At 35.8% G+C, this 19,244-nt stretch overlaps 1 protein-coding gene across 2 annotated transcripts in view; it reads right to left on the bottom strand.

Moving 5' to 3' along the window:
• DLC1 (DLC1 Rho GTPase activating protein) overlaps positions 1 to 19,244 on the bottom strand; it is a 228,767-nt gene that overhangs the window by 167,315 nt on the left and 42,208 nt on the right. For both annotated transcript variants that reach the window (XM_062641474.1, XM_062641550.1), the window contains 2 exons: positions 8,522 to 8,671; positions 5,748 to 5,888 (listed from right to left, as the gene is read on the bottom strand). In XM_062641474.1, the coding sequence (XP_062497458.1) occupies positions 5,748 to 5,888; positions 8,522 to 8,671 (291 nt within the window). The remainder of the gene's footprint in view (positions 1 to 5,747; positions 5,889 to 8,521; positions 8,672 to 19,244) is intronic.

Below are 19,244 nucleotides of genomic sequence, written 5' to 3'. Positions count from 1 at the left end.
ACTGCCTGATGTGGTGTGAGTGCTTGATGTTCCCTGCCTAGTGCCCTTCACTTGAAAGAACGAGGCAGCAGATGGCAGCATACTGTGAAAAAATGTACTTCCCATTAGAAATAGTACAATTAGCAATGTAATTGTACATAACCAGACTAATACAGTGTTGAAGACTGTGTCAGCAGCTCTATAGAAAGGAGGAAAATATGAGAAAAAAACCTGTTTATAAACATAGCTGCTCTAAATGAATTACAAGAAGAAACAAATGTTAATGTACAGTGTGGCATCTCAAAAGACTCAGAATTCTTCATGCTTAGCACTTCACAAGTTGGGTATTTATTTATATTCCCAATATGTTGTTAGGATCAAACTTGGAACAAAAGTGGACAGCTTAATACATGTATTTCCTGGGTCATACTGCAGCTATACATGATGACAAACATCTCATTGTGCAGTGAATTTCCATACACTTTGGGGTCACTCATGAATCAATACCGAGGGACAGAAAGAGAGGGGCTGTCCCTCACCACAGCAGGACTGTCAAAGATTTCATAACTGGATTTGGATTTTAGTTCAAATTCTAGGAGTGGCTTTCATTGCAAAAAAAAAGTGCTCACCTTTGAGATTTATGGTGCTTAAAAGACTTTATAGAACAAAAAGCACCTCTGCATTTTGCTGCTTCTTTTACATGAGAAAAAGTGAAATACAATTGGGAATAACATAAGAAGTTATATGAAAACAGGATGCAGATCCCTTTGGGGAACAAGCCAGACCGATATGAAAATTTTGACAGGTTCATGTAAGAAACATGGTGTAATCCTCCTGTTCTCTCCTACATGACTGGCAAATATGGCTTCATGGTAAGTTACATCTTAAAAGAATGCCTTTGTAGGGTGAAATAACAGGCTGGAAAAATTCAAATGAAAATGTGATTGCGTTAAAATTTACTTTTGGAACTGATTGCCTTACCCTGTCTTCTAAAACAAATTGTTTGTTTTTTTTTTTAAGCATAGGTATGGAAGGCAACACTAACTTAACATGGTCAGATGCTGAGGTCTCTTGGCATCTTCTGCTTGCAAAAATTCTCTAGTTTAAAGAAACAATATTTTAATTAATGTTGCAGAGTGAGAGTCTTTCTCCATAAAGCTTACCAGAATAACCTCCAGTTTTGCCTGAATAAATAAAATAAGAATTCAATGAACACCGTAATATCAGCAACATTTAGAAAAGTGCTATGAAGACTTAAATAAATAAATAAGTAGATATAAAATAAAGGTGTGATTCGGCAACCAAAATCCATCGCATTTCAAGTGGCATGACCCACTGTGAAAAACTTGTGCACAAATTCATTGACGTATTCTATGTGTGTTTGCACACCTCATAGTACCCTGAATTTACCATAAAAAATAATGCAGTGGGAAATGTAAACATTTCAAACAGTTGCTGCCCTTGTAGTTACCATAAATTTTAGCTTCTTCCTTTAAGATAAGAATCAGTGAAGCAAAGCAGCAAGAAACTTGAACTCTATTTCTTAATCTACAAATCTATAATTTATTCTTCACAGAATGATTTGGCTTTCTCTAAATAGCTGAAATTTTAAAACCTAATATGAATCAAAAGTGTATGTGAATGGGTAAATTATTTTATTACACACAAATGAACAGTCTGCAAAACGGTCGTCTAAATAATACAAGCTTTTGTTCCAACCCAGTAACAAGATTTGTGAAAGTGGACTCCTGATCTCATCCGGGGATTCATTGAAATCAGTAGCTACACCTGAATCCCATTCTAGTGTGCAGCAAGACCAGGACATTTTGTACTTGCAGGCACAACTGGTGCCTAAAATCACTTTGACAAACAAATGCATTTTAAATGAGTCATTACAGCTAATCTGAAAAACAATCTTCTAGAAAACAGCTATTCTGGTGATAACAGATTTCTGATTACCTTTGCACAGTGTGATTAAGGCTAAATTGGACACTGTTGAAGCAAGAGGGATGGAATGGCCAAGAAAAGCATTAGAAAATAATCACAGCTGCTTTTTTTCACCTTAGCAAAAAATAGATAGGCTTTGCAGAGCAGATGTTCAAGGACAAGAGTTTGGCCACAGCTTTGAGGCCTTAGCTGTTGTCTGTTAGCCAATTATTTATATTTAGGAAAAAAAAAAAAGACAAGACAATGCTAATATATTCAGGCTTTCCTTAATTAGTTAGCTTTTAACTGGGCGCTGGAAAAGGCTACCATAACTTACCTTTTGTTATTAAAATATATTTTAAATTCTGTAGCCACATTTTGGTTTTGCAACAATCAAGCCAAATTTAAAACCAAATCCTTTCTAGTCCTTGCTGTTGAACAGTGTGTTTTAAGTGTTCAGATGTGTGGCATTACTTTGTAGAAGGTAAGACATGTAGGGTATTTACATTCTTTGCTTTCCAAATCCAGTCCAGACACTTTCATTTTCCAGTGTTTCTAATGGCCACTGCAGCAAAAGCCTGTTGATTTCATTTTTTTTTTTAAGCTGATTTCAATTCTCATGTGATTAATGCTTGCCAAATGTATATCCTCAAGTGTTAATATCAAAAAATCATTTGTCTATTTTGGAGACTGGTGAATAAAAGCCAGAACATAGAAATGTGTTAATTACAGAAGCAAGAATATTCTTTATTCTGTAAACATAAGTAATATAAAGATGCCAAAACCAATTCTTACTCTCCAATCCTAAACTGTGTGGGGAAATATACCTGTTCAATCATGTGAATCCTTATTTCACAAGGATTTTCTTTTTGTGTACTTTGCCAAACACATACATTTTGAGTCAATTGTTATACTTTGAACCAAACACTCTATTGATCACATCATGCTATTTCACCCTGACCATGAAATATAACAGCAGCATCCTAAATTCAGGATGAAGGTTATTCAACTGTATACTTTTCATAAACCCAAAACACCATGTACATCTGGATAACAAAGTCTTTCATGCTGCACCCTATAATGCTTGTCATGACTGTATTCAGTAAGGAGTACTCTGTGCGCACACATGCACTTTACATTGGCATTCACACTGACAAGACTAAATTTGACTATCCATAAGTGAATTTTTATTAAATGTTGAATAACTTGTGTATGCAAAAACAACCCCCCATTTTTCTTTAATGTCACCTTTGATATCTACTCCTAATGTGGTAAGTATAATTGATACTGAATTTTAAATATAATTGTTGATGTACTCCTGTTTAGATTTTATTAATAAACATTATTAATAATTATTATATTAATAAACACAATAAGTTGTCCTTGGAGACTAAGCATTTGAAATCTTTGAAATCTGCAGGGGTAAACATCAAAAAGGAAGTAAAATCTTTGAAACAGTCCATCACCATTAAAAAGTATTTTTCTGAGTTTCCTGTGGAGAATAAATTTATTCCCACACCACCTACTCAGACAAAAAAACCCAGAAACTATGAGAAGTCTCCTTTACAGAAAGGACACTACATTGAGGATTTTCACAGATTACATTGAAATCAACTGCACAGAGTCATCCCCAATGTCTGTTCTGGGCAGTGTTTCAAGGACATGCCATTCAGTATACCATTTTTAAAAATTCATCCTGGGTAGAGCCCAAAGCTAAACATGGCAAGAGTAAGGGAACTTTTTTTCTACTAGTATAGGTTTGCAGTCAAGCAACCAGCAGCAGGCTATCTAGCCACGCAGAGCAGAGGAACAACAGGCGTAGAGATAAGCAAGGGTAAGAATCAAGGTATATATTTTCCCAATGTGCGCCAAGAAAACTTCTGTTAAATAAAATTTGACTGCAGGTAAGGAGGCAGCAAGTTTTGCGCAGCCAAAGCCACAGCACACATCAGCACTTAGTCTGTGGATCAGAAGGGCACACTATCAAAGCCAAAACAATCTGGATGCCCAAAGCCAAAAGGAATAAAAAAATGAGGATCTTGTTTTCGCAACCTGCAGGAGATCTAGGCTCAAGCAAAAATCACCTACATTTTTTTTTTGTACTTTCCCAGCCTATTATGCTGGAAATGAAAATACGGTCTTTGTCTGAACATATTTACTAATAAGAACCCACCACCAAGTCTCACTACAGAATGTGGTAAGTTGCAGCCTGCAAAACTTTGAGAGAGTTGATTTTGGAGAAAATTTAACTTCACTCATTGAAATTTAAAAAAAACAGGGGACTCTCTGTCGTATCCCTACAACCTACACATCAGCAGACATTTTTTGAATATGCAATGTTAGTCTACAAAGTAAAAAAAAAAAAGGATCTCTCCAAAAATCATATACATTAAAAATGATATAATAAATGAATATTCACAGACATGTTCAGCACGATATATCCATCACAGAAAAAGTCAAATAAATACTTATTTAAGGTGAATTAACACTCAATGTCTAACTTCAAAGGAAGTGAACCACACCTCTGCAAAGCCAGGTGTTAATTGTTCCTCAAATATTAGTAGAGAAACCTAAATTTAAAAGGGATATTTAATACCTTAGAGAGTGTCTGTGCTCTTCTCAGGATCTGGAAAAATAGGATATCACCTTCTAGTGTAACGTATGTACTTGAGAATTTGTGCTGCATTGTGCTCAATGACAGAGTGCAGAGCTCTCTATTTGCTATAGTTATGCACTGATGATAAATTACAAGTGAATTTATTTTAGTACAAGTGAACAATCTTAAATGTAAATGTTTATTAGAACTTCTTTTACTGCCTCAATCGAAGACATTAGTTAACTTGTTATTATTGAAGTGCAGTAAATGACAGTTGGCCTCTATTTTACTTTTTATAAACTTGTTATAAACGTATATACTTACCCTAACCACACTTTATATTTTAATATTTTATCCGAGATTTTCTGCTGATCTGGTTATCAGCAGTGTTTGAGTTTGTGAACAGATGGAGAAGGAGTTATGCTAAGACTTTTCAGCCTAGGAAAAGCTTAGAAGAGTCTAGATCTCTGTGCCTCTTGAGGCAGTGGAAACAGCAAGTGTTAGAGGGAACAGAAAGTATGTCAAGTTTCTAGGACATCCAAGGTTTTCTACACACGGTGACAGCTGAAAGAAGGATTCTTCTGTAGATGGACAATAGCAATAGTAAGGACCGTGCTCCTAATAGCTGTATGTAGCTATGAATGCATGCAGAAGGAGGCTGCTTGCTATATTTGAGCTCTCAGACCTACCCTTCCTTATCACTTAGCATGCACTGGCATATGCAGGAAAGGGTCTGCCTGCTCAAAAGCTTCCCTCTGATCTTCAGCGTGTGAAACCACTTGCTGAATTTGGCCTTAGAATGACATTCTCCCTTCAGTAGGGTAATACCTCTGCTTACGGTACACAGCAGTTCAGCCTCTCAAAAGGACTAGGGTGACTGGGTTTGGCCGTCATAGATCAGATTACCTGATTCAGCCATCTTTTTCTCTGTCTGCAACCTCCATAAGGTTTAGGAAATGTTCCAAGTGATACTTCAAGAAACCTTCTCTTTCTAAGTAAAATGAAATAGCTCTTTTAATTTATTTTCTCACATAAAACCTCAACTGATAATAGTGTGTTGCTAAATGTGAAACTTCTAGGATTACTTGCAACTGAAATGACACCTTGAGACAATCTAATTATTAGTCCTTTTTCTCTGGTGGCACGTACGTACTGTTGTACAATCATGTAATGAATAGTATGAAATATCTTTGCTTTCAATCTGATATCATGAGTGAAGTTAAGAAAATATAATCTTTGTACTCACCCCAGTCTTTGGTTTAGCTCCAGAGCCGGCTACTGAACAGGGAGATGCTACATCAGGAGCAGGGATGTTTGGAGACAAGTTTGTTTGTGAATGACTTACTGAAGCAACATCCACTCCACTCTCGGAACCAGATTCAACATCCTGTAAAAAAACGTTGCAAGTCTCTTTAGTAACTGTGGCTATGAAAGAAAAATCTAGCTCTTCTAAATAAAGGAAGTATTTAGACAGGCTCATTTAAATAGCTATGCTTAACTCTCTGTGTAAGAGTAGTTCCCTTTATTGTTTTCCATTATGTACACATTCACTTGCTGTCTTTTTCAATGTGGTGGTTTGCATTAGCTGCTGTTCTGAAATTATAAATCACTACTAACATCAAAGGTATAATTCCCCTAAATGTTATAATGCAAGGTAAGAGAAATCAGTTCAGGGCTGCAGAAGTCTGGCATTTTTCTCTGATGTTCAGTATTTCCTGTGTGCTCCCACCTTCTGTCTCTGGCAGCATTGCAAGCTCAGTGAACATCTGTAAACCATTACACAGCTGAAATGACATCACCATCCAGCAGTTTATAAAATTCAGAGGTACAGCTCCCTCAGTTTTGGAATTAGCAGACACTTATCAGCCAAATGCTATTTCTGGTTAAAATGCCCTTACTTTTAATGACACTGATTACATTCCTTTTTTTGAGAATAAAAAGAAGAAATATAGTATGTTTTATTGTCGAGGAAGTAAAAATATAGCGCATGCTTGATTTACTGCAAAGAGTGAGGGCAGGAGATTATACTGCTTGCAGATAAATTGTGACACATATCTGGCAAAGAGCTGCCTATGTGTAGAACCAGCCATATGCTGTCAGGATTATTAGCTGAGGTGAAGCCTGTGTGACTATATCTACACAGTACACAGACAAAAAGCCTGAACTGTTAACCTAGACAACTCTGTGCAGACAAACTCAGTTTCATAATAACAGGTTCCTAGAATAGATGAAATATGGGGCAGAGATGTCTCCGGGGTTGTGCTCCTGAGCTGGAAAGAAGTGGCAACCATTTGATTCAGTAATTCTGGTTAAGTCTCTGGTCTGCGAAACAGTAGATGCCAGTTAGGTGCCTCTGCACCAACTATACGAGTGTGCTGTTTTCTGAAAAGGGTTAGAAATGGAGACAAAGCTGCATTCCAGGTAGGACCATGCATTTGTGTCAGATATTTCCTGCCAGTGAGGTTTGGAATGCAATGGAAGCATTGCAAAATGCAGTAGAGCCATGGAAATGCCTCTGTAGAAGTCAGCTCAGGTACAGTTACTCTTAGAAGCTTCTGCTTAGCAGTTATCCTGCAGAACCACACTTCCTACCCTATTGCCCATGTTTCTGAATAATATTCAAATGCTTTTTTTTTTTTAACTGTAAAATCAGTATGAGACTGAACTCAATGCATGAATGTCCTGAAAACCAAATCTTTTTGATCCTCTGATTCATAATACTCAAAGGGCCAAAAATTCATAGAAAATCAGTATATATAAACAGCATATATTCCATGCTTGATGAAAGCTCTCTTTCTGGAGGGCTGCTCTACAGCATGGAAACAGGTGCCACCCCTGATTATCATTCAGGTTTACTTATATAGGCTGTCTCAAGTCTCTTTATTGCTGTAACAAATTAGCTAAAATGCTGGCACTGATTGGTGACATACAAAGAACAGATGTTAACACTGTACATCGTATTTCAGCTTTCCTGTACCATCAGTGCTGAAGAAGACACTGCAAGAATGTTGGTATCCACAGGGAAAATGTTTAACTATTAAAGGTGCAATTAAGTTCTGTCCTTTAAAAATGATGTAATATATAATCTCTTCTGACCAAACCCACTGAAACTTAAAGCTTTTCTCACCTAAAGACCACTCACTTGATTATAGAGCAATAATGAAGTCTGACTTTAATAGGAAAACCCCATCATTATTTAAAAGAAAATACCCCTAACAAAAAGAAATGACCTGAATTTTCACCTAGACATCTTGGTGCAGTATTTCTCAGGTTTCTTAAATTGAAAAACAGCTGCACCACATGTGGGTGAAATTAGCAGGAAGGCTGCATGAGAACACCTTGGGTCAGCTATTTCATGTTCTTCGTAGTTACATGTGTAAACATTTTTCAGGAAGAAAGAACGCATCAATCATGTTTGTGAACTGCCCAGTATCCCTTAAGACTACTCTTAGCAAAGAATTACCACATTTAAATAAATAAAATAATTAAAGAAATTTAAATAACTAAAGTACACACTTCTGCCAGAATCTTACTTTGAATGACAGAGGATTTAATATGTGTGTATGCCAAAAATCTCATGGACTCTCCCACTAGCAGAAAAACAAGACCTGTAGCTCAGATTTGCTTTTAGTTCTAACTACATAATTTCAAATGACATACACATATGTTCTGAGACTGGTGTGATCCTGACTTTGTGCTGACTCTGCATTTACAGTAAGTGATAATTAGAGAGAGATTTTCTGAATATTGTAGATCTCCCTTTTTTCATCTGGAAGCTCTGAAGCTCTTCGTTTATGAAATGAATTTATGAAATGATGATGCCAGAAGGAAACAATGTATGCCAATATTACTGCCTTCAAAACATATATACATAGAAAAAAAATACAAGACAAATTCTTTACGAAAAGAGCTTTAGTTCTGAAACCAAGGAGCTGAAAAATATGAGGACCATAAGCGAAAGGGTGAAATAAAACTAGAGTCTACTTAGAATAAGAAGAAAGAGTAAGCAAACTGGCTTACAGGTATATGCCTCCGTTTGTATGTCGGGGTGCTGGATGGGGAAGAGCCTGCACTGAGAGCATTTTCAATATCCTGGTCAAGCTGGTCCAGTTTCATAATTAACAGCACCATTGAATCCAGTCGTGATTGATCCCGATCTTCTGTTATTTCCTAAAGAACAGAACACATAATTGCTAACTCTGAAATGGCATTAGTTGGAAAGAGTAAGCTTAAAGTTCAATTTCTAAATTTGGCATGAAAGTACAGTGAATAATAAGGAGAAAATTTTCTTTTTCAGGAAAAATGCTGTTTTGTGTAATCAGTTCACCGAGCATTAACTTCTGCTGTGAAAATATTTTATATTAATATTTAAAATACACCCATTATCAAAATTCAATTTTAAATAGCACAATTGTTCAGCAGAAATGCATCATTACCATTTTCTTGATACACATACTCTTTAAAGAGTATGCAAACCATTCCTCCAAATATTCACCCAAAGTTAATTTGATTGCACAAATACAAACAATGAAGGTTAATGTATGATCAAAATGTAGAAAAGGAAGCTCAAAGAAGCCATTCTCCAGCTGAGGATAACCACAACTACTTTTCCTGGTGGAACTCATCAGAATAACCCATGTTTTGCAATTTCTGAGAAGACATTTGTGTCTTGGTTGGAAATTCTTGAGAATACATGAGATACAGTAATATTATAGTAAACATAAAATCGCAGATCCTCTGACAGGAAAGACAGAAAGATGGGGGGTATTCACACAGCAGTCTGAAACACCTAGTTTATGAAGTTTATTTCCCTATACTCCATCTGAAGCAATTGGAGACAGAGAAGGTCCTCAAAACAGCAACTCAAAGCAAGACCTTCAGTTAGATGGACTAAATTTCAAGGAATTCCTCCCCTCTTTTCCCTTTTTCATAGAGAGTTAACACAAAAGTTAGCAGTGAAACAACTTTCCTCAAAGATCAGGAATATGAAAAACCCCACTGGTTCCTATGTGGATTTTCATAATAGGAAGTTAGAAAATAGGAAGTCCCATTAACTCACTTAAAATATTTTTATACATGCTTCTCAAGAAATGGAAACAAAGATCTTATAATTAATTTACTGTGTCCAAGAAGCAGGGAATATAAATGCTCAAATCAGCCTTTTTTTGGTAGTCAATAAACTGTATTTCAGGCTATACAGTGACTTCTCTAGTTAGTTAGATTCTATAAGCAGGTTTTTTTATAGACTGCTTCAAAGACATTGCAAAACATGAATTAAATTATTCCTGCTAGGATTAAAGGAAATGCAGAGAAAAATAGTCATATAAAACATGGTGTACATGGTCTTTATGTGTAGACAGAGGTGATGAAGGTTAGTTAACTAACTCTTAGAAAAACAGACATACAAATCTGTTAGTCCATGGCAGAGTTATGAACAGCATACTTAGCAAAGGCCAAACCCAGGAAAACTGTGTATTTCATTTCTTATTACAACATGATATTTTGGATTGGGTTGCTGACAAAGCTTATGAATTTGCAGGACCTCCTGATGAACCTGAACTGAATTTAGAATGACCCTGAGAGAATATTAACCTCAAAACACCAAAACAATCAGTAGAATGGGTTGAGTTTCAATTCTTTTCAAACTGAAAACATAGTGTCCCAAATGATTCATTGAAACTCCATGTATCTTCAATTTAACTGATGTTAAATTGATGTCTGAAATTTGAAAATGTCAGAAGAGTTATTTTTTCTAATTTGCATGGGTGCAGAAAACCCAATGGATCAAATAAGTGTCTGCTAACAAAGGAGATATGACCTCCTTCATGGCATAGGGCTATGTTTGCCATGGTGGGTGGGATTGTAGCCACCTTACCCATCCAGAGCGGGCCGGTACTGCTACCAAAACTAGCCTGCCACACAGTCCCTTAACTGTGTGTTTATTAGTTTTGCTTGGAAATACACCACTGGAAAGTTTAATCATTCTAAACTGTACACTTGACTTAAAACCCAAAAATTAATTGCCACACTACAACAAAATGAGTGGCAGTGAATAAGTGAGATTTTTTAGTTTGCTTGGTTTATGTTTGGTTTTTTTTCAAAGCAGACAGATAACAGGCATTTTACATGATGACAAAGAAGCATCTGACATTTCCCCCAAGCAAACAGCTTGACTTTCCTGCCAAAAAAAAGTATAAACTTGCTCAGCATGTAACAGATTGATAATGCTGGAGAATCTGCTGAAATGCAGAAGTGACAAAACATTGCTCAAAGTGATATTCAGGCTTGAGACAACAGGCTGGCTTTGCAGGCAAACACCTCTTTCAGAAACCAATAATATTATCACTATGGAATTTAGCTATTCTGTTCAGAAGTCATAGCAACGGTTTGTGGTTCTGACTGCTGTTGACATCAACCTTGTCATAAGAAGTTTTAACACTTCAACTATAATTTCTACTTTCACAATTTACTCAATAACACAATAATCACCTTCTGTTTGGCTGGGGCTCTATTAAATTGTATACATGAAAGCCTAAGCATAACACCAAAAATTTAACACATACAAATAAAAAAAGCTAATCTTGAGTTGGAAACCCAATACAACAGACTAAATAAATATTATCAGAAGATTAATTTGTGTTCACAATTTTACCCTTGATATTATCTAATAAAGTTCAGAGAGCTTTATAACCTATTTGTCTTTTTTGTATCTCTTGTGTGTATATTCTGAGATTTTATTACTCAAGTGTGATATGATCTAAAGCCAGGAAGATATTAGCAATTAATTTGTTTTCTTTTGAAAACACAGTGTTTCCTTTGCATCCAGTCTTTCACATTTTTCCTCACTGACACCTACTTACCTTCCGAATTAGAATGCAAAAATATAAATACCTTTACCATTGTGAAGTCAAAACTTGGGTTCTTACTATCTTAATTTCTGTCTTAAGATATTTGCATTGGGCAATTCAGGAACGTATCACATATACAGTAGGTCAAACTTGAGGTGTTATTTGTCTGGGGATTTTATTTTTAACATGTCTCCACACAAAGAGGAAATACTTTAGGTCATGAACTGGGAAAAACAATATTTCTTTTAATTTGTATGCTCACTGGTGTGATAAAAAAGCTAGTTAAATTTGAATATATTCATATGTTTAGAACAGAAAACATTGTAACTCTTCCCAGAATGAAGGATACTTGAATTAATCCTAAATTAAGTATTAAACCCCCAATGTTTCTAAACATTTCTAAAAAGTAGGAAAGTACACCTTGCCCCTGCTTTTTTTTTTTTAAGATTGCAACAGTTTTATCCCCATATTATCAGTACCTTACAGTGATTTTAACCTACTCGAACAAAGAAACTATTTAAGGAGTACAACACTATTTAAGTTTGGATTTAATGCATTCATTTTGTCTTATCAGGGCATGGTAAAGCAATTGAAACACATACCCTTCACTCACTTGTTTTTTTTAAACCCTGCATTTCTCTGAGTGTGCTGTTGCCCACCTCTTGCAGCCTCCGTTTTACATCACATACACACACTTTTCTTCCTAATGTGTAGCCCCTTTTCTCACATATCTCTTTCAGCTGGGTAGAGATACCTTTTAAGAAGTATGTGCTGTTAAGAGTAAAATCTATTCTAACTTTTACAGCAAAAATTTTGTACAGAAATAGTTAGCATACAAAAACTAAATTTTTGCTCTTTTAATATCCTCAGGGGGATTGAATCATTCCTATCTTCCCTGTAAGTGCACCTTTTCAAAGAATCTGCTGGTTTCCAGACCAGAGCAGATGCTCATTAGTGTCACTGGGGTCCCCTATAGTTAAGGAAAGGGGGGAACATACCACTCCAAGTGGCCCCTTGTTAGAGCCATCAGGGTACCGCTAGTCTTGCTCCTCCCTGACACTCTTATGTCAGGGATGATCATAATTTCTTTGGAAAAGAAACCTTGATTTTCAGAGGCAAGCCTATTGCACAACTGAGCAGGCAAGCTTGATTACCCACAAGAGAAAGAGATCGTTTATGGAAGAGTTGGCCGAGTTTTGTCTGGTATTCTTGATCTGCAGCCAGCTGGACCGACTAAAAACCTTGTATTTAATGTTATGTATTTCAAATGGCATTAAATTACTCATTCCTGTATTTCCTTGAAAAAAAAAACAAACCCCCCAAAACAAACAAAAAAACAAAAAAAAAAAAACAAAAAAAAAACAACAAAATACCCTTTTTGAAAACCAGAAAGTTATGAAATCACTAGAATCTATGATTCTACACTATGAAGGTTTTCACCTGAACTAAAACCAAACAAAGAATAAAACAAGATTTCAGAATTAATCTGTTGACTTCTACTAGCAGGTGTACAAATCAGATGTGTAATTTTCATCCTTCTCAATTGCAGTGTACTGTTCACAAACTTTGAAAAATACCTCAGAATTTTATCTGTCTCTAAATTTTACACTCTACAGTACCATATTAGAATCCTATTCTTCATCATATGGGAGGGACTGCAGATGTAGAACATTAAAACACAGTGAAAAAGCTAAAGCACTCTATTCCTTTCTGACATAAGACACAAGGCCTAGACACCAGCAAAAAATCAGAGCAAGATTACTATTATGAATCATATTTTGAACTAATATTTAGAATAGGCTGGAAATGGAACAAATAACGTAAGCATACTGGTATACACATGCACAGGTGAAGAGACATGCTCATGCAAGCAGCTATCCCTACTCATTCACACAAGTTTTTTGGGAAAGTAGCTTTTCTTTTAATTTTTCTTACAAGAACTTCAGATCGCTGACTCAATTTTTCTGCATATAAAGTATTCAATAGACTTGTTTTCCATGTTCTTTTGGATTTCTGTTAAATCCTACAAATAACTTATGCTTGCAAAAATTATTTCAGGAGCACTTGATTGTTATATGATGTAGTAATTGTGATTTTCATTACTGTATCTTTAATTGACATGTAATAAATATGATTACATTAAAAATTCAATCTCTGAATAACATATTCTCTTATCAAAACACATGCTTTTTATACTTCCAGGTAAAAAAAAATAATAAATCTGCATCTATATATTTATCCTTCTCTGCAGCATAGTACTTGCAGGGATACTGCTGCACTATGTCAGCCAGGTAAACTAACGAGCAAAGATGTTAGTTTATTAATGAAGTTTTGTAATTCACTGTTGATGAAATAGAAAATCACTCAAAAACGTGGGGCAAAAATAACGAGGACTCATGATTACATGACTGTGTTAACTCAGCAGGGACGCCAGGCAATACTCATGAAGTGGTTGCTCTTGAAACACAACAGCTCTGTAGTAAGAAACTAAGTCAATCAGGGTCATTTTCTAGCTAGTGTCATATTGCCACGGGCAGATATTAATGGAAAACAGATTTCTCAGGCTGTCATTATGGCTTTAACAGCATACCAACTCTCCTGCAATACTAATGTAAATTATAATTGTTGGCACTAATTCAGGTAACCAGTCGAAGCAGAATCAAATGTAAAATTAGCAACTCTAAATGGTATATCTTGTTCAATGTATAAGGTAATTATCTTACAATACAATTTCATAAACTACAGATGATGGGTGAAACCCGGTTCTCTATCTTTGGAGTTACACTTGTTCACAGTAGCTGGTCTGATGACACTGAAGTCCCAGTAATCATTCCTATTTAGGATCATATAAGGATTATGACTCTGAAAATTTGCCAAAATCAAATCCCATAGAGGCACAGAATACAACATGAACATAATCTATCTTCAATGGTTGAAAAAAATATAGCAAAACATAAAATCATTAATCATGTTCTTTCCAGCATAAAGGATATTCAATTACTTTCCAATTTCTTTCTTCTTCTTCATATTTTGTAAATAAGTGTTATACTCATTCTAAAACTCACCTTATATGACTACAGTTTTATGGCTATGACTGGCAAAGTAAGCAAAAACCAAGTTTTTACTTTTACAGTGACCCAATTCTCTTTGCTATGAGAGGGAAGACTTAGAATTTGTGGTGACTATTATGACAGTAATCTGAGCACTAATTATCAGACTTGAAAAATAATGTGATTAAACAGAATTGTGATTAAACAGAATGTTAGTTGACTGATACGGCATTTTTATATCATTTATTGTATTATTTATATTATATACTCAGATCTAGTAATTTCATGCAAAACCAACAAAAAAATACTTCAGTGAACTTCTTACTGCTTTGCTATTATGCTATGAATCAGAATGTCAAACAAGACAACATAGTGACCCTTAATCAGACATGAAATCAGCATAAGCAACATTGTAAAATTTAGCTTGGATAGATGTGTATTGGCATGTGTTTTGCAAATACACAAACAAGTGAATCTGTGCACTTATATTCTATATGCCTACTTTACAGGCTAGTGGAAAGGGAGCTGGAAATCTGTATTTGAGCTGTGACAAGTTTTTGGACTCCAACTGTTCACACTCATCCAATTTGGAAGTGCTTGAGAGTTACAGTTGTCTGGATGCCTGATGTGGCAAAACAACTTAGGATGCCCCATTCTTAAAAGAAATTTAGGACTTAGGGAAATATAACTGAATACATGACAGATACAACAGATTTCATCTATTTGGCCCATTAGTATACTTCATAAATTACTAGTGATTTGTTCCTCCTTAAGACAAGAGACCTAGAGATACAAAGGTGGAGATAATTATGAGCCAGCAATGTAACCACATGCAAAAAGAGACCAACAGATCTACACTGCGCTAGGGAGAACACTGCCAGCAGGACAAAGGCTGGAGGGGAATCCTTCCCTTCTATTCAACCCCAATGAGATACAGCTGGGCTCAGTGCTGGCTCCAGTACTGGACTCCCCTGTACAATAGGCGTACTGAATAGATACGGACATACTGAATAGACATACTGAATAGTGGACATAATAGAATATTATTAATTAGAATGGATATTAGAATATTACTGAATAATGGACATAATAGACATACTGAATAGACATGGACATACTGAATCAAATCCAGTGAAGATGATTTAGGGTTTGGAGCATCTTCTATATGAGGAGAGGCTGAGAAGACCAGAACTGGTCAGCCTGGAACTAAAAGGCTCAGGAGGGACCTATCTGATAAGTAAGTTAGAAGATAGAGCCAGGCAATTCTTATTGGCACTGAGATAGGACACGAGGCAATTTTTTACAGATGGAAAGCAAACCCAATACTTTCAGTTTTACACTAAAGACAGTGCAAAGAGGATGGGGGAAGAGGAATGAATTTAAAACCTAGCTTGTCCTCCAGTTTATAAATGAAAACACAGAAATAGCTACTATCTACATGAAGTCTACTAGTGACACTGTACCCCACAATATCCAAAGCTATTGCAATAGTAGTACTGAGCAGACTCTTGAAATTAATGGGACTCTTCCCACTAATGCAATGTTTTTGAATCAGGCCTAAGACAGACATGAGAATTAAAACCCACTAACCACTGTACACTCTAACTTCTCCCAGATGAGAAATAGAAGTGTTTGCCTTATATGTTTATCATGCTACCCCAGTAAATGAAGAGTTTTAATACAGGCTGCACTGTCAACTCAATCTTTTCAGGTAAGATGCTTGTTCATTAATATGACTGTGATTTTAATAAATGAAAAAAAGCCTATTAAAAAAATACAACACAATCACCTTGCTAATAATACCTTAATCAACTTGCATATTATTTGTGTGCATGGAAGGGAGGGTCTTTACTGAGTTTCAAGTACACCTAATAAGTTGCAGAATATCTCCTATATTCACTTTTGTTTGCAAGCAAAATGTTTGCGTAAAGCTAGGAAACATTATGGAAGAAACGTGCTGTTGTACAAAAATTATAACAGATCCTCATATGAGTGAAGCAAATTTAGCTGTTTATTAACCTTGTAATCTTTCCATGAAGGCTTAGCTCAAAGACATCCAAGTTATCATTCATCTGTTTTTGTTTTTTCTTTCCCCAATATAAATATTTAACTGTTTCTGCCTTTTACTTTAGTTTTATATAACTTTTTTTGAGTCTTGGGGGTTTGTTTATATTCCTATTTATTTACAAGTCACATAAACACATACACATGCATGCATGCACTCTGATTTGTGCAAAGAGACTTTGTACGTTGATGGTAGGTTTAATTTTGGCATTTTCTAAATGCAGAAGTAAATATTAGAAGTTTACCTGGAAAGCCTAATTAAAAAATAGATTGGGCTGGCTCATTACCAAGAGTGGTCTGAGAATTTTTATATATTGAATGACAAAACGTAGGAACATTTTGTAATAGCCTGTAACTCACTGAAATCAGCCCAGTGCTTATGTCTTCTGAGAAACCAGTCATTTATTTAGATACCTAGATAGAAGAATCTGTATTTATAATATATAAATATTCTGTGTATTTCTGGTTTTGATAATCTTGCTCAAGTTAGCAGTTTACATGAGAGATTCACTAGCCTTCTCTGCCAAACACAAACAGTTTCCAATCCCTCTCATGTCTGGAGGAAGCTGTTAGAAGAGAAAGGGAATCAAGGAAAGCCAAGACAGGGTATTCAGCAAAGAATGCTTTCTTTCCCTGCACCCTGAAGCATGACTAGATTATCAACACTTCTGTAAAAAGGAAAGTAATTAAATACTAAACTTCAGAGTTGATGGTGTAAAAAATGAGGCGGTGGTTTCAATGTGGAGAGATGTGCTCAAGTTCTTGTACAGAAAGCTATAGATACAGATAGGTATATACCAACCATATTGGATGTCAGGGACTCATGTCTGAAAGGACACCCAGGATCAAGGCACAAAAAGCATGAAAACAGATACTTAAGACCTACTTTAAATGAGTCACTAGTTAATCTGCTCTACTAGATAACTGACCTACCTCATTTGTAAAGTGAGGAAAGTATTAGAGCATCACATGAGGTTCAAAACCCGTAACCTACTCTCCAGCTTCTTCCAGGTGAGAAATAGAAATGACTGTCTCAATTAAAATACTAACCTATTAAATTAAGAGTTAAATTAAGAATGCAGGTTGAAAGAGGTGAGGTGATGTGATATGGGGTGGGAGTGCCCTACATGTGATATGATATGACCTGGCTACATCACTATCGTCAGGATGGACAAAATGGAAGACATAATATAGTTTTTTTTTTAATTTATTGTGCTTTTCAGTGTTACTAAACTGCAGCACTGCAGATCTGATCAGGCTTGCAGAAAAATGAAGGAACAAGTAAGTACCATTAGGGTGAAAATGGTATTAACAAGGTAAGACAATGGCTAGCAGAGGAGGAAATAATGCTAATCTAAAGAGGACACTTGTGGTACAGAAAACAGAAAAAAATGCAAAAGTGGAGCAAACTCCACAGAAGTCTGGTACAATACAAAACTTTCCACTGTTAATATTCTGCCCCTGAATACACCACCTTCCTATGCAAAGCTCTTTGGAAATCTCTTTTATATGTTTTGGTGTTATTTCTGGTTCATTTAATCAGAAAAAAAAAATGCACTAACTGAAGATTTTTAAAGTGACCTGAGAGAACTGTTTAAAGATTTTCTTAGGTTTACTGTTGTGGCAGATGTACCAATGGATGAAAAAGGCCGTTGCAAACTCCCAAAAGCTGTAACAGAGTTATGTTTTCTTGCGCAGACATTCAGTGACAAATAGAGGAGGGAAGCTGAGGATTTAAATTCTCTCTAATAAGACTGAATTTGTTTAGAAAAAGTGAAATTTAAAAGAGCACTGTTTCCCAGGCAGAATGTTCTCTACAATAGAAACACTGGAACAGATTATCCGAATGCTACATAGGCTTGCATGCGACTTGCATGACACGATTGATTCAGTTGTCATTATATAGAGAAAAAAATTTGTAGAACTGAATTACCTTTTTACTATAAGGTTAATCAATGTGAAAACCACTAAAATCATTATAACAACTATGGTGTTTATAGCACATGCGTCTCCAAGTGCAAGACTCTGAATAGGGAGACCAGTGTCTCTTCCTGCAACTAAAGACAATGCTCAGAAAAAGGTGTGGTCAAATATAATATGAAAGTCCCAATGCTTGAAGATCTACTTGCTTGCCTCTCAGTTTTGCCCACTGCACTGCTGCAGGATTAGTGCTTTGCTGTAAATCCAAATATTCTGCATAGCTTCTCCATATTTACTCCTTAAAGACTGATTGTTAGCTATATAAGTGCGCTTGTTTTTGCCTCTAGCAATAAGCTGAGCTTTTTGGTTACACCTCATCATGGATTGTGTAGGCTGATCATTTCCTTCTTTCAAAGATTCTTTTCAATAACTAGACAAACTCTAATGGATATTGACTGTTGTATAGTAAATCCACTACTAAACCTTACAGTAATGATTTAAGATATACTTTCACCTTGGATAAGTCTAGTATTTCAAGATTCAAGTGTGATCAGAACTCATTTAATAACTTTGTACTTTGTCCTGTTTATAGCTCTACTCCAAAATTAGTTTTTAAAAAATAGATATCTAAATCATGATATGGTAAAGGTCATGGTTTCACAGTTACTTTATTTTTCCCCAAATTCACAGTTCTACTATGAGTTCTTTTTCCCTCACCCACGCTCCCAGGTCAACCCTCACCCCACCTTGTGCAGTAGCACTAGTTTCCAGTAGTAAACCAGTGGGAATCCAGCTGAATATGGTCCCTGGGGAAGGTGCAGCGCTAAGCAGGGTCGGTTCCCTAGTCTGGTTCTCCATACA

The sequence above is a fragment of the Pezoporus occidentalis genome, unplaced genomic scaffold (assembly GCF_034315485.1).
Source record: "Pezoporus occidentalis ecotype Australia unplaced genomic scaffold, CSIRO_AGI_Poc_V1 ctg1, whole genome shotgun sequence".
NCBI classification, from domain to species: Eukaryota; Metazoa; Chordata; class Aves; order Psittaciformes; family Psittacidae; genus Pezoporus; species Pezoporus occidentalis.
This window is presented reverse-complemented; position numbering and strand designations above follow the sequence as displayed.